Here is a 27,477-nt window from a genome sequence, read left to right on the forward strand (position 1 = left end):
CAAAAGCCCTCACAACCACTTTCAGCATGCCTTGGATGCCTCTACCCACAAAGGTGCCAAATATTTTTCATGATTTAATTTGTCAACTTTAAGTCATGATGTTGAACTTTTTCTAGCCAAAACATGAATATATCGAATAAAAGTTAATTCTGTCTGCAAAAATTTAGCCATTTGATAGAGATTATTGTCGTCTCATGATAGCCCATAAAAAGTTAAATATCTAGTAGGTGGCGTACCAACTAGTTAAAAACTTATCTCGGTTCAAATCAATAAATTTTTTAATGGCATGCCTGAACATGTGCTTTATACCATGGTGCTATTCGTTAGGCTGTTGATATGCTTCTTGGGGGGACAAGCAATAAATGTATATTATGCTCTTCTCAGTTTTTTCTATCATTGATAAGTTTTATGATATCTGAGATAAATAAGATCTTCAGAGTTCTTCACAACGGGGGTAGCCCATCCCCATATCCATAAAACCCCCTATCCTGGTGGCAATGGTATTTGATCCCAGTCTCCACTTTAACTAGCCAAAGAACTTGCAAACTGAACCACCATAAGTTGGTGGAAGTTATTCAACGTTGTTTTTTTCACTGAATTTTGAGCGGGTATTATAGATTGACAAGGTTCAAAGCCAGAAGACTTTTTTTTCGTGATAGCTAGAGAAGAAAAAAATCCCAGAAGACTCTAGGCTGTATTTGGTTTGAAAGAAAGGTAGATAAAGGAAGAGAAAACACAGAATCAGTTGGCAAGAGTTAGCACATTATTAGACGTTAAGCATCCTTTTTAGCCCAAAAAGAATGACAAATGTATTTTTTTTTATTTCTGCTAGATACCTCCCTTTTGCACAATTAATAAACAGGAAGTGTTCACGTTCACCCCTAGGCCCCAACATCTCAAGCTGTTAAGCCCCGAACTTAAAAGCCTCACGGATACGTTTTAGTCATGTACCATACGTTTTAGTCATTCGACCTCTGTACAAATTTCATCGCACTCTGTGCTTTGCTGGGCAATCTGTCAAAGGAGATGACATTCACCAAGGTAGGTAACATGGTGTGCATTTTGTCAAAGCACTTGACATGTACATTCACCATCGTATAAATCACTACATTATCTTCAGTTTGCACAGGTTATATTCTATAATAATAACCAATTTGTGACATTGTAATAATATGAATTGCTGCAGGCGCCAAGGACCAGTGGTAATCCCTCTTCCAAACAGGACGCCAAGTCAAAAGAAAAATGTACTGTGATGTGAAGATAATATTACTACTGTAAATGTTGTAATCTTTTATCATCCGATTTGTATGGCATAAGTTAACGTTTTTTCTCAATTATCTGATACTCTTTTTTTTTGCTGTAAATAGAAAATACACATTCAAAGCGATGTTTACTTTACCGAAACTAATTCAAGAAGCATTTTACATTGTTGTATATTAGAGAAGCTACCATAGCAAGAAAAACTCTATGGAGCCAACTCTTCACCCCCACAATTCCCCCACCCCAAGTCGGCAAACAAATACAAGAAAACAAGGAGGCAGGGCAGTAATGCAGCAATTGCATCAAGCTGAGCATCAGACAACCTCTTCTAGCCTGCCACCATCCGCTATTAAATCCTTGCGTACCAAAATATGGGAGAAAAGTGCTATTAGCAATGGATTACTTCTTAGGCAAGCCATGAAATCATTCCTGCTGATCCTTCCATCACCATCTAAATCAAATAACTGCAATAGCTGACTGACCTGTTAAAAGTAAAAGAACACAACTATGCCAATAAATGATGATTGGTTGAAATAATACATGTTATAAATTGTCCAAATGGCAGGTTTTGTTTTCTTACCTCCTCTTCACATATGTTTGGCATTGCCTCCGTAAGAAGATCTCCCAACTGTTTCAATGTGATTAAGCATCATTATGTACATTCATTTGATAACTTCAGGTTTAACAACAGTCTAAATAGAAAAGTATCGAGGGGCACAATAATTTAACAAATACCTGCTGTTTCAAGATATAACCATATCCTCCAGAATCACATTCTGTGAAGGCTAACTCACAGGCTTGCCAGAAAAATGGCTGCTTAAGGATGTAAGCTGATCCAAAGAAGAACTGCATGTTCCGTGATACAGTTATGACTGTTAAAGAATGTATCTGCTAAAATAATGAAATTGCAAGAAGTACAATCTGGAAGGTCCAAAAGAATCATATTTGCTCTTTATTTTTAATCTGTAATCGGTACTCTGGACAACTGCATGAAATAAACTTCCAATTTATAAAATAATTTATTGGACCAAACAACACGTTCAATTTCTTGTTGTTACAAGGGTAGCCAAGGCTGCTCACAAATGTAAATTCTTTTTTATGTCAATAAAAGATTCTTCTGTTTTACTGATAAAAAAAAAAAAAAACAAACTCTGCTTAGTAAGATGCTAAACAGTATTCAAGATGATCCAACACAATATTGCTTGCAAATACATGTTCCTCACTCTCAGTAATCCAACTATTCGGTTGTTACTGGTATTAAAATCCCTAATTAAGCTGATAGCCATAGCTAAGACTCTGTTTTCCAAATTGTTTTAGCACACTGAATCTAGTATCGAAAGATCACCATCCACCTCATGTCTGCCACTTGCCTTCCAGAGAGCGGCTTGCTGGCTTGCTGAGCAATTCCTTTCTGTTGTCAAATTTACAACCTCCTCCATTCCCTTTAGATTTCTCAGTGCCCTGAGGTAAGAAAGAATCCCCTTTCTTGCTTTTATATTGAAAGGCAAAGAATTCTATCTGCTATTATTTATTTATTTATCCTGCACCCTTGTTGCCCCCTCTATTGGAAACTTTCTAAACTGTAGAAAAATTAGCATAAGTAATGGATTGCTTTTAACAAAATATATCAGCTAGACCAACATCTCATAGCTTATCATGTCTTGACCCAACCTTAGCAGAAATATTTATTCTACTTTTCCGCCTAGAGGTTGGCATGGTCCAAAACATGTAACTAATTTCCCTGACATTGCATTTGGTTGCAACTTCCAAAGAAAGTGGGAGATAAGATGAGAAACTAAAAGAAAGCAACTTTTCTTATGTTGACACTTGACAGATAAGGAAAACCAAAAGAAAAAAGAACTGTCGAGTTTTGTTTACAAAACAAATTGTGTTTTTGAAAACAAAAACAAATTTTCACTCTTCAGAAAAAAAATCACATTGTAGAACGCCCCTTCATTGAAATGAATTTAGTTGATTGTTTCATTGCTGTGTACTTTGAATTTTGAAGACCCTCTCAAACCTTTCTTCCCATATTGTTCATACTGTTGATGCTCTTGTGCATCTCCACAAGTTTTTCCCTCTCTTCCTTGGTAATATGTAAGAGGTTTAAAGAAACTTGCACATCCAATGGAAAAGCGTACCTGCAACCAAATAGAGAAAAGAACCATTTCCAAATAAAAAAGGCCATTACACAATGTTGGTCCAAGCTATCTGGGAGAGGTAGACTAGGTATGGACCTAACCTTTTGGCCTTTTATGCACAAAGTGGCTATTCTCAAACTTGAACCCATGTTCTCACACTAATCCACCTGAGATTTTACCATTACACCAAGAAATGGCCAACTGAAAGAACCACTTTCAAATACTTGAGACAAATGAGCAGGAAGATAGTAGGTAAGCAGTCTTCCACTCACCTTACAGAGAAAACACGTGCAGATAAACTGCAATTTCGAATCTCCTCTAGAGCATCTAACAAATCCAGGGCTTTAAAGGTTTCAAAATCTGCCAAATCTCTCCTAAAGCCAAAATCTCAAGCAGTTCCAAATTCAAATGTAAAGGAAATTAAAGATATAAATTTGGACTTAGGGGAGATAGAGAAAGAGTCAGAAAGCAATCTTTTAAAGAACTTCCCCTCACCCACAACCATAAGTCTTCCCATAAAATCTTGTTTAATTCCATGATCACACATCATACCTAATAAAGTTCAAAAATACCAAAAGTACACTAACGGTAATGTTTCTACTAACAAATCTAGCATCTCATGAATATTAGCCACCATTTTGCCACAGTTTGTTGAGTTTAATGGAACTCTCCAAGGCTATTTTCTAATTGGGGTTGAATTCCTAGCCCTCAACTTCTCCAATTGCACCCCATGTTCCTTTCTCTTGCAAACCATCTCCCAACTCCACCAAGTGATCTAAATGTACACTAACGGTAATGTTTCTACTAACAAATCTAGCATCTCATGAATATTAGCCACCATTTTGCCACAGTTTGTTGAGTTTAATGGAACTCTCCAAGGCTATTTTCTAATTGGGGTTGAATTCCTAACCCTCAACTTCTCCAATTGCACCCCTTGTTCCTTTCTCTTGCAAACCATCTCCCAACTCCACCAAGTGATCTCTCTTTGTCTCACCTGGCTCCTACAAAAAATCTCTCATGATCTTCCCTAATCTTTTTTCAACCAACATAGAAATTGTGAAGACAAAGAGAATCTGCTAAATCAGCTAAAGTGGACTTGATTAGCATTATCCTACCTCCCAACAATATATAGCTCCTTTTCCAAGTGGACAATGTTTTGGATTTTTTTTTTTACAGGAAACGATAACTTTCATTAGATAATTAAAAAGATTACAGGCTTACCACCCACAAAAAGGATGGAAAAAGAAAATCAAAAACTTACAAACAAGCCCAAAACAAAGCCTCCCTAGTAACTCCTTGCTTAGCTAAAGTGTCAGCCATTCCATTTGCTGACCTTCTTACCCAATTAAAGTGCACCCCAACCTCCCTTGCTAAGCTAATAATCTCTCTTAGAGGCTGTCTAAGAGACCACACTCCTAGGTTTCCAGTTTGCATCCACCCTATTACCAGCTTGGAGTTGGAGTCTCCTTCCACTTCTAATTGCTGCATACCCCATTGTTTCGCCAATTTCAAACCTTGAAGTAAGGCCATTACTTCTGCCCTTAATGAATCTCCCACCCCAATTGGACCCAAGTAAAGGGCCAAGACTTTTCCTTCCTCATTTCTGTACACACCCCCAACTCCTGATGGACCTGGATTACCCAAGGAGCTCCCATCAAAGTTTAGCTTCACCTTGAACTAAGACGGTGGTACCCAACAATCTTGTACCACAAGGGAGGAAGGCAAGGATATAGCTATAACACTCCAATTTCTAATTAAATCCACTGAGGAGAAATCCTTGAAGATATGATGTACTTTCAACCAGTGCATAACCTTGATGGTGACAACCTCCACAAGTGCTTCCTTGGATTTTTTCTTGCCCTAGGAAGATCCTATTGTTTCTCTCTTCCCAAATTGACCATAGGATGGCAGCTCTTGTTATTCACCACATTACCCTGCCCCTTTTCCTTGGTTGTCGGAAGAAGCTAGAGTCAAAAAGGTTCAGCACACCTGAGGGGGGCTTCCATCTGTAACCAAGCAAAGAAGAGAACCAATTCCACAAATAATAAGCAAAAGGACAAGAAATCAAAAGATGAGTGCCGTCTCACCATTTCTTAAGCAAAGGTAATAGGCATGTGGGGAAAGGCTGTAGTTTGGCCTTTTTCTTTGAAGTACATCCATAGCATTGATCTTTTGAAGAGCCACTTCCCAGCAAAAAGCCCTAACTTTTGGCAGCACAGGAGAATACCAGATTTCTTTAGCAGGAAAGAAACAGACACAAAAGAAGATTGGACTAAGGCATTGAAGAAAGATGAACAAGAGAAAGTCCCCGAAGATGACTCTTTCCAAATTCTACTATCTGGGTAGGAAAGATCTAGAAAAACTGAATTCAACACAGTGAATAACTCATCTGCAGAAGCCAATTTTGAATCCCTCAACCCTCTTCTCAAACCCAAATCCCAAGTCCCCTCAAACACAAAGTGAGGAGATGGTTTTGAATTTATTTAGGGAAAGAGAATACATTACCGGGAATCTATCCTTAAGGGGGGTGTTCCCAAGCCAAAGGTCCTCCCAAAACAAAATTTTATTACTTGAACACACATCAAATCTGATGAAAGGCTAAAAGGAAGACGAGACTCCAGCAATTGCTTTCCAAGGGGAGAAATGAAAAGCCCTAGGGTTGACGCCAACATCCCATCCATTAGTTGCCATCCCATGAATACTTTCCACCACCACTTTCCTAACAAAGCTACATTTCATAATCTAATATTGCCAATGCCTAGACCTCCTGCTTCCTTTTTCCTAGAAACTACTTCCCACTTCACTAAATGGTCCTTTTTTGAGTCACCCGGCTCCCATAGAAAATCTCTCATGAGCTTTTCTAACTTATTGGCAACCTTGGCAGGAAGCTTGAAGGTAGAAAAAAAATACACCAGAAGGTTGGCCAAAGTGGACTTGATTAAAGTGATTCTACCCCCTAGTGAGAATAATTTCTCTTCCACCTTGCTAGCTTCTTAATGAATCTTTCTAAAACTGGGTACCAAAAATTTTCTGTTCTAGGATTTCCCCCTAGGGACAGACCCAAATATACTAGAGGCCAACCACTTTCCTCACAACCTAAAGCCCTAGCCACCAACTGCACTTCATCATCCCATAAATTCACCCCTGCTACACAACTCTTGTTCCAATTGATTTTAAGATTAGAGACTCTCTCAAAATGCATCACCACCAATCTCAAATTATCCATCTCCTCAATTTCCCCTTCACAAAAGAAAATGATATCATCCGCAAATTGTAGGTGAGTGACAATCACTTGTTGCCTTCCAAAACTCCATCATTTCAGTAGATTTCTTGAATCAGCCCTAGAAATCAAGACACTTAGGACATCCACTACTAAGGTGAAGAGGAAAGGTGGCAAAGGGTCTCCTTGTCTAAGGCCCCTCTTTGTAGAAAAGAAGTCCCTAGCTACTCCATTCACTAAGATTAAGAAGTGACAAAAGGTAATACAACCCTTCATCCACTTACACCATCTCTCCCCAAAACCTCTATTCCTCAACACTTCTAGCAAGAAACCTCTATTCCAAAAGTTGCCCATTCTTGGATTTCCTCCCAAAGACCTAGATATTTTATTGACTAACATGCACAATCAATTCCAGATCAAAATTGCAAGCCTTGATTGGAAATGAAAAGGGCCTAACCAGCTAGTTGAAATGGGGAAACCATGGACCAAACAAAAACTAGGTTCCACTTGGTTGTTTTAGTGGTGAGACATTAAACCATCCTGTGAAACCAGGAAAAACTGGATGGGGTTCTTTGGAGTTCAATGTCCCATCCAGTTTTTGAAACTAGAAAGTACTCTCATGCTGGTCATCAATAACGAAAGTGTAACCAGATATTCAGTGTTAAACAACCTCAGTACATAATATAAATAAATAAGAAAAAAAAAAGAAAAAAACAGGGGAGGTAGAGTGACTAGGGTGAAATGTCACAGTAACTGCCTAAATAATATTAGCAGTACCATTTTTTCTATAAAAAATGGCATTGATTTGGGCAGACAATTTGTTATCAAACATGCAAATTACATGTATCAAGAAAAAGCATGCTATGTCCATGAGCTGCACTTGCCTAACAATTCAACAGCTAATACAAAACTCTGCATAGCCAAATCAGAGAACATTCATTTCTATATCTTCTATGAATTTCAACAAGTAATGGTAATTAGTGAGTGCATAATAAATCAGTCAGTTACCTGTCTAAATGTAACTGATCCGCACTTCTCAACATCTATGAACCTGAAGATCTGCATGGGTAATAAATGAAAATTAACAAGATAACTAACAAATGAAATATCAAGTAGCTATGGAGAGAATTAAAACAATGAAAGATTGTAAGGTTCAAATGGGGAAAAGGAAAAGAGGAAAAATAAATTATTTATGTCCAAGAAACTGGAATACCAAAAGATTATAGACAATTTTGCAACTAACCTTCTCAGAAAGAGGACTTGCTTTCAATTTCATAACCCTCAAAAAGTCATCGATCTTGGCACGTCCACTGCAGAAGAAGACGTAACGAGAATCTGATAAATCTTGTCTTATTATAACTTCCATGTTAAGAAGAACAAAACTGTCAAGACTATAACATATGTAACATCTTGCCACTATTTAATACTCAAGAAAATCGGCACAATAACTTGCTTCTAGTGGCATAGTCTATGAAAAAATGTTCACTTTGGTTACACTAATATCATAACCTTAGGCAGGCTACACTCTCGCATAGAATAGTGTACCGAATCAATCCAAAAAAGATCATCAAAGCAGTCTCCCAGAGCAGTGGATTGATCTTGCTTATCCAAGTGATGTACCAAATTAAATAAAAAGTCTGGTTTGTCAAAATGGTATCCATAAATGAACCAATGGATCTAAGCCATCTAAGTTGTGTCAATGCATGTCCTCTTCTATTAACCAAAACCAGACATCACCTAGTCTAGATTTTTGCTTTAAAAGCATAAAAATGTCATATTGGCATTTTGGCAATTAGGTATTTACTCGCTGTTAACACCATCAGGTGGTTTGATATTATATGAAAGTACAAGGGGCTAAGAGTCACAAAAAATGTACAGGGGGTTAAGTGATAAACCCTCCAAAGTAAAAGGAGATTCCTTGAAATTTACCCTTATCTTTATATTATTTTGGATTATTCATTAATTAGAAATATTTACTCAAGAGGCTTATGTCTCTTGCAATCTGGCTTACAATCATCACACCTCAACATGGTGGAACGCCCAGCATCACACCTCCAACATTTTAGAAAAATGTACAGAAGGCAATGTCAAAAGCAGTTCAATCACGAGGCACTACATTTATTCTTTCTGCAGGTTTGGTATTGGTAATATACAAAGTGCACAAGCAAGAAATTCACACCTAAAAGCATAAAGCACATGCCTCAAATACTGAGATGCCTCGTATCAAAAACATATGATGCATTATGCACATCAATTCATGTAGGGTTAAATTTTTCTGTGCATGTCTCTGATTTTTTTTTTAAATATATGGGGTTTTAAGACGTATTTTAACTTTAGATTTGCATTAGGAACTTTTTAATAGTCTTGAAGTATTTATAAGAACATAGTCCTATTATGTATATGATGGTTAGTTAATTAGATAAAAACAATGTCCTTTTATGTATATGTTCTTATAAGTTTTTCTTTTAATTCATCTATGTTCATTACATAAAAATATGGTTATAGTCCCTTATGATTTTGTGCATATTCCCATGGGAAAATCTATGATACCGTAGAGAGAAAAATTATTTTGCTCCAGATGTAGGACCAATCATTTTGCTCCACACCAGCCACAAAAGTGCATATGGCCCACAATCACTCAATTCCTCACTTTTTTTCTCGCCCAATTGGTTACCACTTTTATGATACCGATTGATTGGTTATTAATGTTTCTGGTAACATATCTTTCCAGTATTATATTGAACCTATATTCTATATTTTTTTCTCACTTTTTTTATCAGTAAAAACAGAGAGCTTTATTGATATAGAAGAAATAAATTTACAATGGAGAGCAGCCTCGGCTACCCTTGTAACAATAACAAGAGATAAACAGAAAGTCAAACCCAGAGTTTTTCTATTTAGAATTACAACCATGCCCAAAAAGTCTGTTCTCTTCTAACCCCTTGCTTTGCTAATTGATCTGCTAAATTGTTTGCCGACCTTGGAACCCACCAGATTGATATTTGCATATCTTTTGACAGACTTCTGAATTTTTTTCTCATTTCTGAACCACCAAGGACTATTTTCCTCTCCTCTCAACCAGCTTAGGATCACTTTAGAGTCAGTCCCCTTCAACTATCAATTTCTGAATGTCTAACTCCATTGCTTTTTGTAAGTCATGCAAAACTGCCTCCAACTCAGCTATCTCATTTCTGAACCACCAAGGACTCTTTTCCTCTCCTCTCAACCAGCTTAGGATCACTTTAGAGTCCCCTTCAACTATCAATTTCTGAATGCCTAACTCCATTGCTTTTTGTAAGTCATGCAAAACTGCTTCCAACTCAGCTCTTATGGAATTCCCTTCCCCAAATGGTCCCAAGAACCACCCCAAGATTTCTCCCTTATCATTTCTTAACACTCCTATTCTAGAAGGGCCTGGATTACCAACACTGCTTCTGTCAACATTCAGCTTGAGGAAATCAGGTGTTGGTGGATCCCACTGTTGCAGAAGTTTTTGACTTTTTTTTTTCTTGGAGGAGGATCCTGCAAGCACCCTCCAGTTTTTGAGTAAATCATCAACAGTAAATTCAGAGAACAAGCACAAGGTAGATGGATCATCCATAACATTCTGAGGTTTCACCAGCACACAGTCAAGCATAAACTCTACACTTCTTTCCTTATCTTTGAATATTCTGAGGTTTCTTTCTTCCCAAATCATCCATAATACAGCAGCCCTTGTGCACGTCCGCATCATCCTCCCCCTTTTTCTTGGCCACTTAAAGGTAGATGGATCCCTATCCAAACTTCTTGGAGTAGTAAGAGCAAAAATTCTATCCCAAATATAACCTGCAAAGGGGCAAGAAATGAAAATAGGAAAGGCAGATTCACTGTCTAAATTGCACAAGATACACCTGTTTGGAGAGAGATTTTTTTTTTGAAGCGTTTTCTTAAAAGAATGAGATTTCATAAGGTTAAAGCCTTAAAGGATCATACCTTGAGGTTTACACATTAAACATCAGAAGATCCTTGTGCCTCACTTAACTATTGAATGTTAAGCTCTAACCAACCTTACACTAGTAAGCACCTCATGATCAACAGAAGTTGACCCATATGGATCTGATTCTGTTATATGTTGATAGGGATGTGAATTGTGTGGGTCAATTGGGTAATCCACCCACTCCCACCTCTATTGGGACGAATTTGGTATGTCCTTAGTCAGGTTAAGGTTGAATTTGGGTTGTGACTTGTCAACTGGTTACAACCCGATCAGATTCAGATAATGGTGTGTAAACTTTGCATTGCTATATCATAGATCTAAAGTGTTTTATATGTGAATTTCAAGTGTTCTTACATTTTTCTTCTTTTATTTTTTATTTGCTCATTTGTTTATTAATAATTTTCACAATTTATCTCATTTTGGCTCCATGCCCTGAATCACCCAGCCCACCCTATTCATGGGGCAGGACAGACTTGGAATATTTAGTCAAGTTAGGTTGGGATCAGGTTGATACCCAACATGTACAGAACCCTATCTACATCTATACTACTATTAAAAGTAAGAATGAGAGTACTTTTTTGAATTTGGTCCTTCTACTTGTCAAGGCAGAAAATGTGATTTCTAGTACTTTTTTCCGAAAAAGGTAATATAATTTTTATTAAGAGACAAAGATTACAAAGCACCCTTTTCAGGAGCAGCAGACCCGGACCAGGGGCCTAGGTACATAATTACAACTCAAATAAACTACAAGATCCCAGTTGCAACCCAAGCACCCTACTTTGGAGACCTTTTACAGCAGCTGTCCAGGAGACTAGCCCCCCATAGGAGATGGAGATTAAACTATTGGCTTCCTTGGAGCAGTTTTGAAAGTCTCTTATTTCTTTCCTCCCATATGGCATTTATTATAGCAGCCGGGATTGTCTTCCAAACATCTTTTGCCAATCTTGACAGGCCTTGAATCTCCCAGCACCATAATACAATTCCGCAGCAACTGGGCAGTGGAGGAATAAGTGAATGTTGTCCTCTTCTTACCAGGTTCTGTTTTGAGAGACTTTTATCCAGCACTATAGCCCACAACAGAGCATTCACTTTAGAGGGGGAATTGAATTCCAAATTTTTTCAGCAGGGACCTCAGCTCTGTTGCCTTCAACTAAGCTTCTAGAAAAGGAACTGACTGAGAACAAGCCATCCTTTGACCATCTCCAAATCCGCGTGTCTTCTTCTCCTTGGTTTAAAGATTGAATGACTAGCAGCTGAAATAATTCTATCACTTGGTCAAGTTCCCAATCGTGGAAATGTCTTCTGAAGTAGGGGTTCCAGGAAAGGAAATTGTCTCTCGGTTCATAACAATCCACCACCAACACCTCCTGATTTTCAGCTAGCTGAAACAGCTGAGGAAAGAACTCTGTAAAGGGCCTGCTCCCACACCAGCTGTCTTTCCAGAATTTCAGTTTATGACCCAAGCCCACCGTGAAGGAGATACCTTCCCATAAAAAGTGGAGCCACCTCCATGATTTTCTTCCAAATGGAACAGCCCAGAGGGGATGGGTCAGACCTCATTATCCAGCCACCATTCTCTGTACCATATTTTGCTGCCATTAATTTCTAGTACTTTCACCTCATTTAATTCCCTCTTATTAAGTATTTAAGGTATTAACTCCCATAATCTTTTATTGAATCCTATTATTGATTAAAACACCCTTATATTTTTGAGTTTGGTCCCTCTCTAATTTTTTTTATCCTTTTCTAATCCATAGTGGTCCCTCTAATTGTGAAGGCAGAAAATGTAATTTGAACTACTTTTAACCTCACTCAATTCCTTCTCATTAAATCTTACATTTAAGGTATTAACTCCCATTCTCACTCATTGAATCCTATATTTTAGGTATTTTTTTAAATCCTATATTTATTCAATACCTTTTAACAATATAAAACCCATGTTCTTTTAAAACTTACCCAATAACAAAACAATTCTTCCATCCTGGTGGGAGCTAAGCAATTCAACCATCCAGGTCAAATGGGTGAACCCATGATTTCATAACTAAATAATAAAATTTTAAAATAGAAATAAATACAAAAATTGTAGATAATTTGGGCAAATCTCTAATAATTTATATTAACCATATTAAAGAAAAATAGGTGTCATAAATAAAAATTGTTTTTTTATTGATGCTGGTGTAAGATTATAGATTTACAAAAGACCATAGACCTAGTTGACCTGACTTGAACCCGAACCGAGCTAGGCCGATCCTGCCCAGGATAGCAAACCAAGTCAATCCTTGACTGGTGACTGACGTAGATAGCTAGCCACTTATGCTAACTTGGCATAATTCTTAAAATTTTAGAAAGTTAAAGTTCATTAATAAGAAACGTAAAAAAAGGAATTATATATAGCCCCATTTTCAATGGGGACATGAACTCTGCCCACCCCCAAACCCAAATTCTCTCTCCCTTCCACCAACATGTGAACCACGCCTCTCCACCGATTTTCACTCTCTTCTGGAATTCAATCACTGGAGAGCTACAGTGGCCTGATCCCTCATTGGAGGGTACGTAGTGCAACCCCTTTGGGGGTCTAACCAATTTTCTCTCTCTTCCCTTTCCCCCCTCTTTTCTTGTATTTTTCACTCACCACCGTTTTAATGTTTGTATTAGTATTAGACTAGCTACTTTAATGTTTGTTAATTTTAATAGTAAAATAAAGTTGGCATACTCAAAATCTTGGAAACTTTGATTATTTGATACCACCATAAACCAGGCCCAAATCATAGGGTCGTTTCTACCTTCTAGTGTAAAACAATGCAAAGCAATACCAATCTTGGCTCACTTGCTTTTTATTTCTATGAAATTATGCAAAGAAACATCACTCATAAACATCAAATATCCATGCTGTTAGAGCAATAAAAAATCACCATTCATCTATCCAAAATTAAAAAATAAAAAAAAAAATCACCATTCACCAGGAAAAAAAAAAGTTAAAAGAAAAAGGTATTACACCTACTCATCATTTACATTTTACATTAGTAATTGGGACACTATTTAGTTTTTGCATCACAAAGTAGCAAAGGCATTTGTCAAATGATAAAGCAACCCAGAAATTAGCAAACTTTAGTAGGTCACTTAATTCTCTACAACTTGATTAACAATTGACAATCAAATTTATTCCATGTTAATTGGGTTGCTTCCTTAAATAAAATTTTGACTTGTACCAATATTCAGCATGTGAAAGCACTGGTTGTTTGTCATCAGGTGGTGCTAGTGAGACACATCAGGTAATTAGGAGAGTGATTTCTACATCTGAGGGCCCAATGATTGATTTGGCTTTAGATATAGATTTCAATGAAGGCATCTGTTGGGGAGTGCAATGGTACTAAACAATCCGAGTCAGAAAGGAAGATGAAGTCAAACCAAGAAGAGGGAGGTGTTGTCCCGGTAAATGGAGTTTTTCAAGTTGACAGAAAAGAGTTAGAGGAGTGGTTGGAAGAGAAGTTCAAGTGGGAAAAAGTCTGGACCTTTTCCTTTAAGGAGGTGAAGAAAATGCAAGGAAATTTTGAGTAGTTAGAAGAAGATAAAAATTCAGAATCCACGGTATGGTAGTAACTTTGTAGATTGTTAGGGGTCTTATGTATGTGGAAATGGATGATTGGGATTATGATATTTCTTCTGTAGGAATGCATGAAGAAGATCATTAATTGTAATACTTCAATTTGGAGATTGATGGGCCAATTTTCAGGAAGCATAGCATTGGAGGAGAGAGTGTTATAATTCTGAGATAGGGGCATTTAAATGTTGTTTTGCTTTGTTCTGTTAGAATGGTGAAGTTTATGTTATTTTGTGGATAGGTTCTTATTCTATTAAATGGTTTGGGGGATTTTGTTCAATATAAATTATTCAGAAATCTCGTTGTCTAGGGTCAAGTGGTGTTTTACATTCTGCCTTTGTACTCAGTGATATCTTGTTATCATTTCTTGTTTTCCTCTCTTTTATTTTATAAAATTTCCTTTACTATAAAAAGCAATATATGTGCAAGGGTTTTATGCTTGGTCTCCTACAGGTGCAACAATTTCTCAGATTACAGATCTCTATGTTACACTTTTTCCTAACATTTGGGGAAGAAATTCACTCCATGGATCTTCCATGTTCTAAAATGATATATAATGACTAACTACAAAAGATCAAAACAAAATAATAACTATTAACTGTTGAACATGCATTCAACATCAATGTGATATGATGTTGAACCAAAACAGTACTACAATAATGCTGCTTAGACATTACCTAGGATCTGGATTCATGGCAAGAAATTTTTCCAGGAATTCCATAGCTTCTAGCGTGCTAATGTTGAACAGCTGTGGAAAGAAATAGGAGGAAACAATTAAGCTTTTCTCTTCATTCCAGCATAGCAAGTATAAAAGTAATTTAGAAAATTCTTAAGAAGCAACCTAGGATAAAACAGTAGGAATTAATGAGGGAACCCTCAACTAAACAGGATTGCTACAAATAACATCTTTTCAAGTTCTATTGGAAACAAGTTTCTTAAGAGATCTCCTTTTTGGGGGGCATTCTTTGTTTATACTTTATAGCTTCAGTGGCATACAGTGCATTGGGAAGTCGTTCAGAAATTGCAAATATTGTAAATGATATAAAAATAGCATTGTTTTTTCTTTTCTTGATCAATAACAAAGAGCAATTTTATTAATAGAATCACAAATACATACAGAGAACTAGGGAGAGATAAAATGCTTAACTCTCCCCCAAAGGATTAAAAGGGAATTACAGTATTGCCCAAAACAATTGACCCCTACCCATCCCCTGTTCTGCCAAATTATCAGCAAAGGCATTTGCTGATAAAAATAGCATTGTTTGCTTGCGATATTCCAAAATTTGTTTATCATGTTCACAAGATTTTTCACTTATGAGGGTCCAGATTCTCCAGAAATATCCATTCAAGGAATGCCTAGAACTACATAATTCAATAGAATATTAGCAATATTACTGCTGATGTATTCCATGTGTCAATATTTTGAGAAATATCACAAAAAGACAACAATTTGCACTGTGAACCCATTAATTTTCCTTGGAAATAACATATTTCAGCCAAAATACATTGTGGGCTCAACAAGTCCCTGATGCCTCACTCCGATGGGAAAGGAATACTTTCTGTTAATAAATTAATATATAGTCCTGTATTAAGTATTTTCAAAATGTAGATTATAGATTAACAATCAGAAAAAGGTGTAGATTATGGATTACTCTCAGTACACTTCCTAGTTATATTCATCGTATAAGCAAGTAGCCTCATGAATTAAAAAATTTGTTTCCATTTTACACACTCTTTGCCTAAAGACAGCAATTCATACCTAAACATTTTTACTACATGCATTCCTGGAAACATATCCAGCTCTTAAAGCACAGCCAAAAGGAAATATGTAGATATCAAGATATTCAACATGGAGACTCACATTTTCCACCCTAGCCATTTCCACCATATAACTTGAGGCCTTTTCCTGCAACATAATAATAAAATAATGGTAAATAAACAACAATAATAAATAAATGAATAGACAAGCATAGTTCATGGTTAAAATTTTAACTCAATTACTGGAAACATAAATATATGCATGTAAAGCACCATATTTTATGATTACTGACAAACCGGAACAAGAAAGATATCACCCTTCTGGGAACAACTTGGGGCAAAGAGATGATGTTAAACCTATAATAGGAGGTTAACATAAAAGAACTAGTTAAATAAATGGAAATTTTCATCATAATTATTTCAACTTAAGACATGAGTACACACTGAATATATTAGTAATTACTTTGTAGAGCTAAGGGAATCAATTGCAGATTGTCTGAAAAGTGAGAATCTATATATTCGAGAAGCATGTACCCATGTAGATATTAGAGAGGACCCCTCTACATAGGGAACTGTTCACCATAAAGACAATCAATGACAACCAGATCCATGGGATCACTAAAAGCAGGTTTAGAAAGACATTCATCAGTTATAATATGCTAGATATCAATATGAAATAGATATATAAAAGAATATTTGCCTAGGAACTGGACCAGGAATGGGCCATGTCAAATCAGATCAGAAAGCAATCAACTGAAGACAACCCAATTAAAAGTAATATTAACTATGCCAACTCAAACCTCAAAAAAGAGGGGTTTGCAAAATATCAATTTTTATTTGCTACTTAATACCTACTAATACTCAAGAATACTGAGAGCTTGAAATGGATGTGGAAAAACTTGAAAGGATAGGGTTAGAAATGAAGTCATTTGAAGGAACCTAGGAGTAGCTCTAATAAGTGATAAAATGAGAGAAAAAATAAATAAAACTAAGATAATTTGGTCATGAAGACCGTCAATAGCACCCATAAGAAGTGAATTTTGCAAGCTGAAGGGGCTAGAAGGGCTAGGGTAGAACAAAAAGGACAGACCTTAGTGGTAAGAAATGATATAAACCCTCATAATTTAACAGTGGATATGGCATTAAACAGAATAGAATGATGATTGGTGAAAGAAGATTCATGTAGCCAAACCCATATAGTTGGGATAAGACTTGGATGATGATGACCTACTGTTACTCAAGAATCCTTTACTCTTATTGTCAAACTGGCCTATGAAGAAAGAAACTGTAAGATTCACATAGGGAAAGACAGCAAGCTCTAAGGCACATTTGTAGGACAAAGTTTCACAATATACTCAACCAACAGAGATACCATTTTCTTCTTTTATCAATATCCAATTACCTATAATACGGTGCATGATCCACTCAGGGCTAGCACCTGATATGCTGGTATAATATGTTATGGATCAATAAATGATTAATTAATGTTAATGGAACTAAAGTACAAATGTGCTTTCACAGAAATCCCCGAATATCAAGATTAAAAGTAACCAATAAAATTATTGATAAAAAAGTCACCATTGAAATTGGATAATAATATCATCTTTCTCGCAGTAGCAGGGTTAATTGTATCATTGCAATAGGTGCATATTTATTTGGCACTGCAGAGTTTTCATTTGATAATAGCATTTAGAGAACACAAATTAATGAGAGGAAGTAAAACACTCCACCTATCAATGGTTGGAAATAGATGGAGAAAAGGTACAAAATAAAGACCAACCTAGTGAGATAGCTTGCAAAAGGAGCACTTCTTACCTGTTTTGACTTGGATGCTTGTGCCAGAAGCATTAGGTCTCCATAGGAATGAGATGTTTGGACAGCATTGAGTGCACTTGCAATAGCATAGCTAGTCTGCAAAATATTATATTAAGTATGAACTTGCAAGTAAAAATTTATTACACCAGAATCTAAGTGACTATTAGATCAAGAATGAAATGAGTAAATATCAGGAGACAGAATTATAAAATTGAAAGTAATGCAAAATAACTGCACACTTCTAAAAGATGCTTAATATTTTAAAATACAAAATATCGCTCATCAAGTGCTTTGGTGTAATACATCAGCTGACCTACAAGATAAGTCCTACAGGTCCAAAAATTCTGCATTAACTAGAATGAAGCATGTTCTTGAAATGTAAAGCAAAAGGAGCATGTATCAACTGCCATGAAAGATGCTGAAAGAGGAAAATCATGTTAACAGAAGTACTGATGCTTGCAATTACTTCTATAATAAAAGTATGTCTTGCAGGCACTACATTTGGTTCTGAGAAAAATAGCCCCAAATTAGTGTAGCTACAAAACACTAGGTACAACACCTCCCCACACACACATAAGAAAAAGAAGAAAGAAAAATGAACAAACGAATGTTTGATCACATAAGTTTGGGTCATCTATGCTGTTTTACCTCAATTCCTTCCAAATTTGCATCAGAAGAGATTGGATTACCCAATCTTCAAATGTTAATTGCTTATTCATTTGGTCTGTGGAAGATTCCCTATTGTATGTTTTAGGGTCCATTGTGTCTACTAAGAGGCCTATGTCATTTCTCAGGTGATTTTGCATTTATCTTATTTTTTAAGACATTGTAACTTTGGTTTTTTTAATCAGCAAACAGTTCATTTCATTAATTTCAATTAGAACATATTACACAATATTTATGTTATATGAATCAATTACAAATCTGCCCAAAAAAGTTGTTCCCTATGCAACCTTTGTTTAGCCAAGATGTCAGCCATCCCATTTGCTGTTCTCTTCACCCTTCTAAAAATTGCCCCTAACTCCTTCGCGATGTTCTTGAACTCTCTTATAGTATGTCTGTGAATTTACATGCCTGGGCTGCTGTCATTCATCCAAGAGATCACCAGTTTTGACTCCCCCTCAACATCCACATGCTGAAAACCATGTTGCTTTGCTATCTTTGTTCCTTGGAGTAAAGCTAACACTTAAGCTCTTGAAGAGCCCCACATTCCAATCGGACTAGAGAACAGTGACACCACCTTCCCCTTTGCATCCCTGAATACACCTCCAATTCCTGACAATCCTGGGTTACCCATGGAACTTCCATCAAAATTCAGCTTTATTCTATTATTTGGAGGGGGCTTCAATTCCATTATTATTTTGTCCTTCAAAGTGGAAGAGCTTGCTACTTCATTCCAAGCTCTTTGGATATCATCTACTGAAACCAGTTGAAATGTTCAATGTTTTTACCCACTGAACAGCCTTTACCTTTATACTCGCTATAATATCTTCTAAGGTTTTGCACCTTTCCTTGAATATTCTTTCATTTCTTTCTTCCCATATTGTCCAAATAGTTGCTGCCCTAGCTGCCTTCCATACTATCCTACATTGTCAATTAGTGTCTAGAGTGGGTATTTGAGTTCTCCAACCTCCTCCATAGGGAGGCAGGATGTTCTTTGATACTCTAAGACATAGGATTAGTGCTTAGCCATTGATGCTGTTGACCTAGGTCTTAAAGAGAAGGATAGAGCTTCAGGAATGTGGTGGAGATAACAAAGTGGTGGTAAGAAAAGAAGGAATCGAGGAGAGAAGAATTTTTGTATAAGTGCCTTGTCAGGTGGTTGGAAGATACAAGCTAGGAAATCTAGAAGGTGGAGATGTGGGTGGCTAAAGGATGGCAATGTTGATGCAAACCAAAGGTGAGAAAGCTTGACTGTGGTCTCCTGTTTATTCTTTCCTTGAAAGATGAAGCATTGAATTTTATGAAGCACAGCACAGACACAATACCTTCAATGGTCATTGAGTTCATCTGGGGGAGATGGGTTCCTCAGTTTGCACTGATAAAATTGCCTAGAAGTTTGTTCCTTGTGGGTGAGAGTTTTGGGTTCATCCTTCAATGTGTGGTATAAACCTATTTTTAAGGAAATAGGGAATGCACTTCGGAGAGGCAATTCATCAAATTTGTAAAAAGATAAACATAAACAGGAGTCTTGCATATTCCCTGCATCTTTTCGTTTGGGGAAGTCATTGAATGAGATTACAAAGAACAAGGATCTGGTGGTTGCCGATGAGAATTATGTGCTTAGGTTTGTGGTGGAGAGTGAAGAGTAGGGATCTAATCAGGGGCTAAAGACACCAGGAGTCACACAAGTTGCTTCACTGAGCCAGGCATCCAGCCAAGAAAAGGGAGAGATCTGAACAGGTTCTTCTTGTCAACAAAGACATGGGGGAGGAGTGGACAGGGGGTTTCTCCAATTTCTTGAGTGGACACCATCAAGTTCAGTGGCTTCAGCCATGAGAAAGATGGTGCTGAATTGATTAGTGCCTCCAGTTGAATAAATATATATTTCCTCTTAGACGCATTGCTAGTTGCCTCATACTCCTCCATTAATTGCACCCAATTTCCTCGATTTATATTTTTTATTTGGAGCACATATAGACTTCTGTTTCATGAACAAGATGAAAAACAATTCTAAAAGATAAAGACCCTACTGTAAGTTGCAAGTGGCAGCAAGAAGTTTTATAGACTTCTGTTTCATGAACAAGATGAGAAACAATTCTAAAGATAGTCCCTACTGTAAGTTGCAAGTGGCAGCAAGAAGTTTTATAGTTCTGAGTGCCAAATTCTGCCAAGCAAGTAATAATTATTTGAACTTGAAGTATTTTTTTGTTCTGTTAAAACAGTTAATATGTTCAACAAGAAAGGATACTTAATATGTCCTCACCCTCTCAGCAAAATGAACAGGACTTTCTTTTTGCCCCTCTAGTGGTGTAACAATGGGAAGGTACTCTACCTGTAAAATTCAGAATGAGAATACTTAATTAAAAACTTCATAATAGTGTCAGAATTCAGAAACCAATTAGAAGAATTTATGAGAGATAAGTTAATATGAACTAGAAAAATGTTTAAGACCACTTGAAGGTGATATATAGATACAGTGAGAAATGTAGCAAGTACAACAGTTTAGGAAACAAGAAGGAATCATCTTGGCATCAGCTATCAGGTATAGTTGCTTCATTTTTGGCTAATGAAGAGGAAGAACAGGAAAAAAATTCCAGCAACAACTTAATATTCAATGTCTAGAAAAGGTTAATAAGCAAATACTTGAAACGACATGATGAAGATATGATAAAAATTAACATGTGTAGGATAAGAGTGTGTACCTCCATGAAATTGTGAAATTGGGTGAACATTCTGAACATGAGCTTTGCCAAAGAAATATGTCCCCTAAACAGAATGCCATATCAAATGAAGCAACAGCTAACAAGATATTGTTTGGAATATAATAATCAAAAAAGGTATTACTTGAGGTACAGGAAATTTATAAGCAAAAAAGGTCCTACCAAGATTGGTCGAAGTGCACATGGGGATAGCGAACAACCACTGGCTGGATTGGAAAACCAGGAATGAATGCACCGAGTTGGAATGATATGAGTACTCTTCCATTTGTTGTGGTACCCTCAGGAAACAATAGAACTCGAGGAAAGTTATCGCATGAAGCCTTTCTCTGTATTCAGATCCTTGAAAACACATTTCTGTATCAAATAGCTTATAAATTGATATAAAACTACCCCTTTCGAGCTTATTTCCATAAAGTAAGAAAAAAGGCACATATTCAAGTGTTTGTTGTAATTTTTTTATTGGTAACAATAAAGATTTTATTGAAAGTGAATAGAAGAACAGCATATGTACAAGCAGTGCTGAACACCAGCCTTTTCTCTGTTAGGCTAGCCTCTGCTACCTAAGCCAAGCTAGTAAATTACAGAAGAATCAAGAATGTGATTGACTGATTCCCCTTGTGTATGGCACAGTACACAGTCAACATTGTCAACAATCATGTCTCTCTTATGAGATTATTTTAAACATGTGGTAAGCTCTTTTCTGGTGTAAACTCCATGAGTAAAAGGGTGACTGATCAAAAAAAAGGGTGGGATGAAGAATAAAGGATTCTTTTTGAACTCCAAACTAACAGAGAATCTTAGGTGGAGGGTGGTTATGTCAATGTTGTTTTAAGGCCTTAAAACAGAATCTTAGAAAGAATCCAGGAGGTGCTTGTATTGATGCTGTTTAAGTGGTTAGCACTTAGAACCAAGATAAGAACAACACCTGCTGACTAATTAAGCTGACTTGACAATGTCAAGGGATCATGCTGGAGAGAGAGAGAGAGAGAGAGAGAGATTCTTGACTATCTGGCTGTGAACCATCTGAGTTTAGTTCAGACATCTATGAGAGGCAGAAAGAAGAAAAAGGAAATGAGTATCAGATATGGATAAGAAAAAGAAATGCAGTGCCTGAAAAATGGGAGACTTGACTTGTTCTCATATTGCGGGCAATGCACATGGTTCCAACCAATCCCATTTAGCCACTTCCTTGACATTTCCAAACAGATCAAAGAATTATAGTTAATTGCAGTTAGGAGATTATGTCATATAATGAATTTAGTGTATCTTTCCTGAACTTATTACTTGATCATAGAAAGAAAAGAAAAAGTGAAAGTTAATGTTAATAGTTCATTTGAGAAGTAGAGCCTTTTCTACCTTTATTTCGTTAATGGCATGCTTCCTTGAAGGTGCTGAGAACCTATTAACATAAATAACCTAAGAAAATACAACATAGGGAAAACATAAATCAGGCCTTAACCATGTCATAGAACAAACAACTACAGATTATGCATTCTTAAATACCAGCAACCATCAGAAGATTTTTTTTTGGTAATAAAATAAAATTGCAACCATCAGAAGAATAGTCTAATCAACCACAAAGGAAAGAGAGGCATTACATTACCTGCATTGCTCTGATAATTGTTCCAACAAAGGGTATGGCATCATGGGACTCAGAAGCAACAATGGTTGGAAAAAGTTCATAGAAAAAGAAAATTGGTTCAATGTATGTTACATGATTAGATACAACAATTGGAGCAATCTCCCTTGGAGCTGGTTTTCCTATGCGCTTTATCCAATGATAGCTGAAACAAAAAGAATAAAAATAAAGCATTATTTTAAACTTGTAAAATCAATGGAGTCAATGATTAAGGGAAAAAGGAGATAACACTATGATAACATGAAGCCTCTCAAATTTCTACAATTCATTGGAATGTAAGAATTTGTGTTAAATAATCTATTGTAGGTTGCAAGAAAATCGAAACAAAGGAGACATAGATCTCCACATTCAAAATTACCAATAATGAAAATGATCCATGTCCAACTGATTTTGAGTGTCTTTTTATCAGTAACAGAAATAACTTTTATTAAATCAAAACCTATACAAAGAAATATACAATTTTCAGCTCCCACTGAGTCAAACCCCTAACCCCATTAAACAAGCAAAGAATCCCAAAATAATTGCTCTTTAGATACCCCTTGTTTGGCTAGGGAATCAGCCAAACCATTTGCTGGTTTATAAACCTATCTAAAGCAGATCTCTACCTCTCTTGCTAGCTGCCTAATTTCATTCATTCAAAACTTGCCTGTATGCCAAAATCTGTTGTTCTTATTATTCAACCAGCCCACCACTAGCATGGAATCCCCTTAAACCTCGATATGCCTGAGATTCAGCTGCTTAGCTAGTCTTGGGCCTTTCAATGATGCAAAAATTTCTTCTTTAAAAGAGTCTCCATAGCCAGTAGGATAGGACCTGAATAAAGATCCATAATCATCCCTAAAGATTCTCCCAATACCCCAGGGCCCTGGATTTCTAAGTGACCTGCCATCAAAATTCATTTTTATCCTGTGGATGCTTGGAGGAACCCCTGGACAAGCTCGGGAATTTTTTGTGTAATTTTGGCTATGGTTAATATATGTTCTTTTTATCCATCAAAAGAAAAAAATCGGATCATGTTGTCCATTGAAAAATCCTTGCAGATATCCATTGTAATATTCTCAATAATAATATCCAGTGTTCTACATTGCTCCTTAGATCCCATATTGTCCATAGAATTGCAGTTCTAGTGGCTCTCCACATCACTTTACCTCTTCTTTTTGGTTGAGTCATGGACCAAAACACTTACAAATCCTATCTGCAACTTAAATGAGATTACCCACGTTTCACGAAGAGAAATATGAACAGATAAAATAATGCATGATTCATTTTCCAGTCAAGATTAATCAGGAAGAAAAATAATTCACCCATTCAACACCTTCCAGCATAGTTCCCAATGTTCTAGATTTGAGAATCAAATCTAGAACCCTTTGCGTGGTGATGACCAAAATGCAGTCAGGTTTGACATCTTGTCTGGCACAAGGTGAGACCAGTTTTGATGGAGATTTGGTGAGTGAATCGGGAATCCCTGTCTGACTCTGACCTGCAAGAGGAGGAAGGTTGCTCTGCACAAGTGGTTGGTGCAGATCAGGTGGAGAAAGCGATGGATTTCGTGAAGCTTCTAGGGGTGTCCTACCCAGTGGAGCAAGAACCTCAAATACAGGACTTGCTTAGAGCTAATTTCGCCGACGAGGTGAAGGCTCATGCCTCTAGGAATGACTTTTGTCCTGTCTCGGATAAGATGTGTAGACAGAGAGCTCGTGGTCGGATTTTTCATCTGCACATTCGAGCTTCCGCTCAGGAGCAGAAAAATCCAAGTTATTGATGGATATGGATTGTTATGATTTGCCGGTTGCTAATCCTCCTTCCTGAGGGGCACGCAGCACCAGGGGGAGGGGTAGAAGAGGCAGAGGCAGAAGCAACTCGGTCAGCTAGAGTAGCCGTCTTCCTGCCTTCTCGTGTTTTCCTTTTGTATACCTCTTGTATACTTTCTTTCCTTTTCTTTTTTAATAAAAACTACCTTACCTTATTCAAAAAAAAAGTAATATTGATGCTTATTAGTAGTAGTAGTAGTAGTAGTAGTAGTAGCATTTCAACTGCTAGTAGTTGAAATGCTGTACAAACAGCAAGTATTTTTTTCATCGGTAAGATAGCCACTAATGAAAGACCTCCAGAACATGGAAAGAACAGTAATGAAGGACAACAATCGTTAAATCATGCTTCTGAGAGGCCACTTAACATTTCTTTTCGATTTTCTCTTTCTCTTTAAAAAAATAATAATGTAATAGATGAACTTATAGTATTATCAAATATATATTTATATATAAACTTATAGCAAAATGTTGTATCTAATGGCTGTTTATTCATTCAGCAATGCTGCCTACATTTGGGAGCGTCTCATGTGTATGTCATCTCAATTTGGTCTATTCGTTCAGCCTATCCCACTTTCTCTCTTTCTTCCCCTCAACGATTCCCAATGTTCAGATGGTGAAAAGATCGGTGTGAAAAAAAAAAAAAATCAACAAAGTGCTCCAGCTCTTTCCTCTTTGACAGTTTTCTGGTTTTGCACCGGTAGCATCTCTCTCTATTTCTTCTTTTCTCTTCCGCCCTGTCACTGTAACTCTTCTTCTTATTAATATAAGATCCGGGCATCCCAACTAATGTCAGACACCAATACGAACTTAGACGGTTAGACTGAACTCGAGCTGCTTTACCGGAAACCTTGTAACACAGGCATGGCTTCTAGACTAGGCACAAATCTGGTTATCACCTCCGCGTTTCAAAAATGACCAGAAAGTTCTAATCAAAGTACTAGTTTTTGGACTATCAAGGGATTAGCATGATTTAGAGCTATTGCGTAAAGGAACGGTTAGCACAAGAATTATATAGGTTAAAGACCTTGGGGCTGCTACTATGGTAAACCATGTGTAAGCACCGCAGTATCCAGCGTTCAAAACTCATTGTTGTCGTTGTCTCCACATTAATGCCCTAATAACTATAAGCACTAACATCGCAAGCTTATAATTCTCCATATAACAGAAGTACCATGAAGAGAGAGAGAAAGAGAGAGAGAGAGAGAGATTATAAACGCATCCAGTGATTTGTTTTTTCTGGCTAATTGAATAATGAATCGAGAACGTAGAATAATCCAACTGTTTGCACTGAAATTTAGGACAGATAGAGAAAGGATAAACCCTAGGCAGCAACTTACCCAAAAGAAAAGAGAATGGAACGAGAACAGAGGCGAGTGATCCACATGAACCTACACCTCCATTTCGGCATCGGATTCTGCTTATCCTTCCAACCCTGTAAAGCGAATCGGGTGGCGACGTAGCCGACCGCAAGGGAGAGAACGAACAAGACAAGCCGAGCAATCGCAAGGGGAATACAGACCAGAATCTTCAGCCATTCGTAGAGACCTTGGATATCGGGCGTGTGGTTCCGAAACGGATCGATGGTCGTCTGCGGGGGGACGGAAAAGATACCAGCACCAATGAAATGAAATGGATTCTGATCATCAGGGGGCTCTAGAAGTGCTTGTGCTCCTTGGTGATTGCCGTGATGATCGGAGCACCGCTGAATGGAAGGTTTGTCACAGCGGTCGGTGCTATCAGCGTCGATGTCCAGGATCACTTCGACTTCGGGAGAAGAGTCTAGGAGACGTTCGGACGCGAGAAGAGGAGAGCTGAGATCATCTCCCGCCATTGGAAACAGAGGGAGGGGAGAGCGGAAAGTGCGAAAAGAAAAGAGCGTGTCTCGCGTGTCTCTACCACTTTGGCAGAAAGAGAGAGAGAGAGGCGGAAAGAGAATTCAGGATGGGCCATCCACGAACCACGAGTATCCATAATTTCTTTTGGGTAAAATACAAAAACCTCCTCTGAACTTTCTGATAATAATAAAACCTTTCAAAATCCTCTCTTATATTCAAAAAAAAATCGACAAAAACCTCCCATCCATTAATAAACCTGACGGAAACGTTAAATGGATGATAATTTTTTTAAAATACCCATTTTACCCGTATACGAGTTATTGTGTACCTATGTTTACTAAAATACCCTTTGCCCTCTCCAACCAACAACGAAAGAAAATCGCCTTGATTCCTTCCTGTCTTCTTCTCCCTCTCATTACATCTTTTTTTATCTCCTTTGCTCTCCACTTTGTCCTGTTTATCTTTTCCTCCCAAATGGATCAAAACAACTCGTCCGCAGTCAGGACAATTTTCCCCTGTATTGATCAATATCATCTTCATGATGCTCAGAACCTTGGCACAAGAAACTCGATCAACAGACCCATAGTTCGAAGCTTGTGCACCTAGAAATTGTGGCAAGGGCCCAAATATAAGCTACCCGTTTTGGATTCCTTCTCCCCAGAAATCCTACTGCAGCCTTCCAAGATCTGAGGTCACCTGCCAGAACAGCGAGGCCGTCCTTAAGATGCTAGATGACGATTACCTCATCCAAGACATCTTCTACTCAAACAATTCGTTCTAGGTGGTGAACACCAGGGCATTGAACAACAAATCCTGTCCGGCCTTACCCTCAACAGCACTTCCTTTGAATTTGGCGATAATCACTAAATCTCTTCTTCTACTACAACTGCTCCAATTCCCCTCCTGCAAATCACTTGGTATACCCAGTGAGTAGTGACTTGTGCTAGCCATCACTCCATAATGTTTCTGTATGATGGGCAGTTTGGCTTGAATCTTTCTTTAGCGACATGGGCATGCCAGTCAGTTGTTAGTGCACCC

The 27,477-nt window shown here is 37.3% G+C and overlaps 2 protein-coding genes across 4 annotated transcripts in view; one reads left to right on the forward strand and one right to left on the reverse strand.

Annotated features, from left to right (window-relative positions):
• LOC104608341 (uncharacterized) overlaps positions 1-1,442 on the forward strand; it is a 33,950-nt gene extending 32,508 nt beyond the window's left edge. For 2 of the 3 annotated variants that reach the window (XR_016077528.1, XR_016077530.1), the window contains 2 exons: positions 833-1,041; positions 1,187-1,398. Coding sequence is in view for 1 of the 3 variants with exons in the window: in XM_010274296.3 (XP_010272598.1) it covers positions 1,187-1,258 (72 nt within the window). In the remaining 2 variants the exon portion in view is untranslated. Of the gene's footprint in view, positions 1-832; positions 1,042-1,186 lie in introns of all 3 variants that reach the window. The other variant, XM_010274296.3, reaches the window with a different exon arrangement.
• On the reverse strand, positions 1,372-26,548 carry LOC104608343 (lysophospholipid acyltransferase LPEAT2-like). Its single transcript, XM_010274298.3, has 14 exons — positions 25,942-26,548; positions 22,758-22,938; positions 22,511-22,570; positions 21,317-21,480; positions 21,137-21,200; positions 20,698-20,766; positions 17,772-17,867; positions 16,060-16,104; positions 14,876-14,946; positions 7,865-7,931; positions 7,630-7,680; positions 1,996-2,106; positions 1,841-1,888; positions 1,372-1,742 (listed from the first exon to the last, which is right to left on the reverse strand). Exons 1-14 carry the CDS (start codon positions 26,433-26,435, stop codon positions 1,575-1,577), a joined length of 1,689 nt encoding a protein of 562 aa, XP_010272600.1. The 5' UTR covers positions 26,436-26,548; the 3' UTR covers positions 1,372-1,574.
• Between the last annotated feature and the right edge of the window lie 929 nt (positions 26,549-27,477).

The sequence above is a fragment of the Nelumbo nucifera genome, chromosome 6, assembly GCF_055504915.1.
Source record: "Nelumbo nucifera cultivar China Antique chromosome 6, China Antique-T2T, whole genome shotgun sequence".
Classification (NCBI taxonomy): Eukaryota; Viridiplantae; Streptophyta; class Magnoliopsida; order Proteales; family Nelumbonaceae; genus Nelumbo; species Nelumbo nucifera.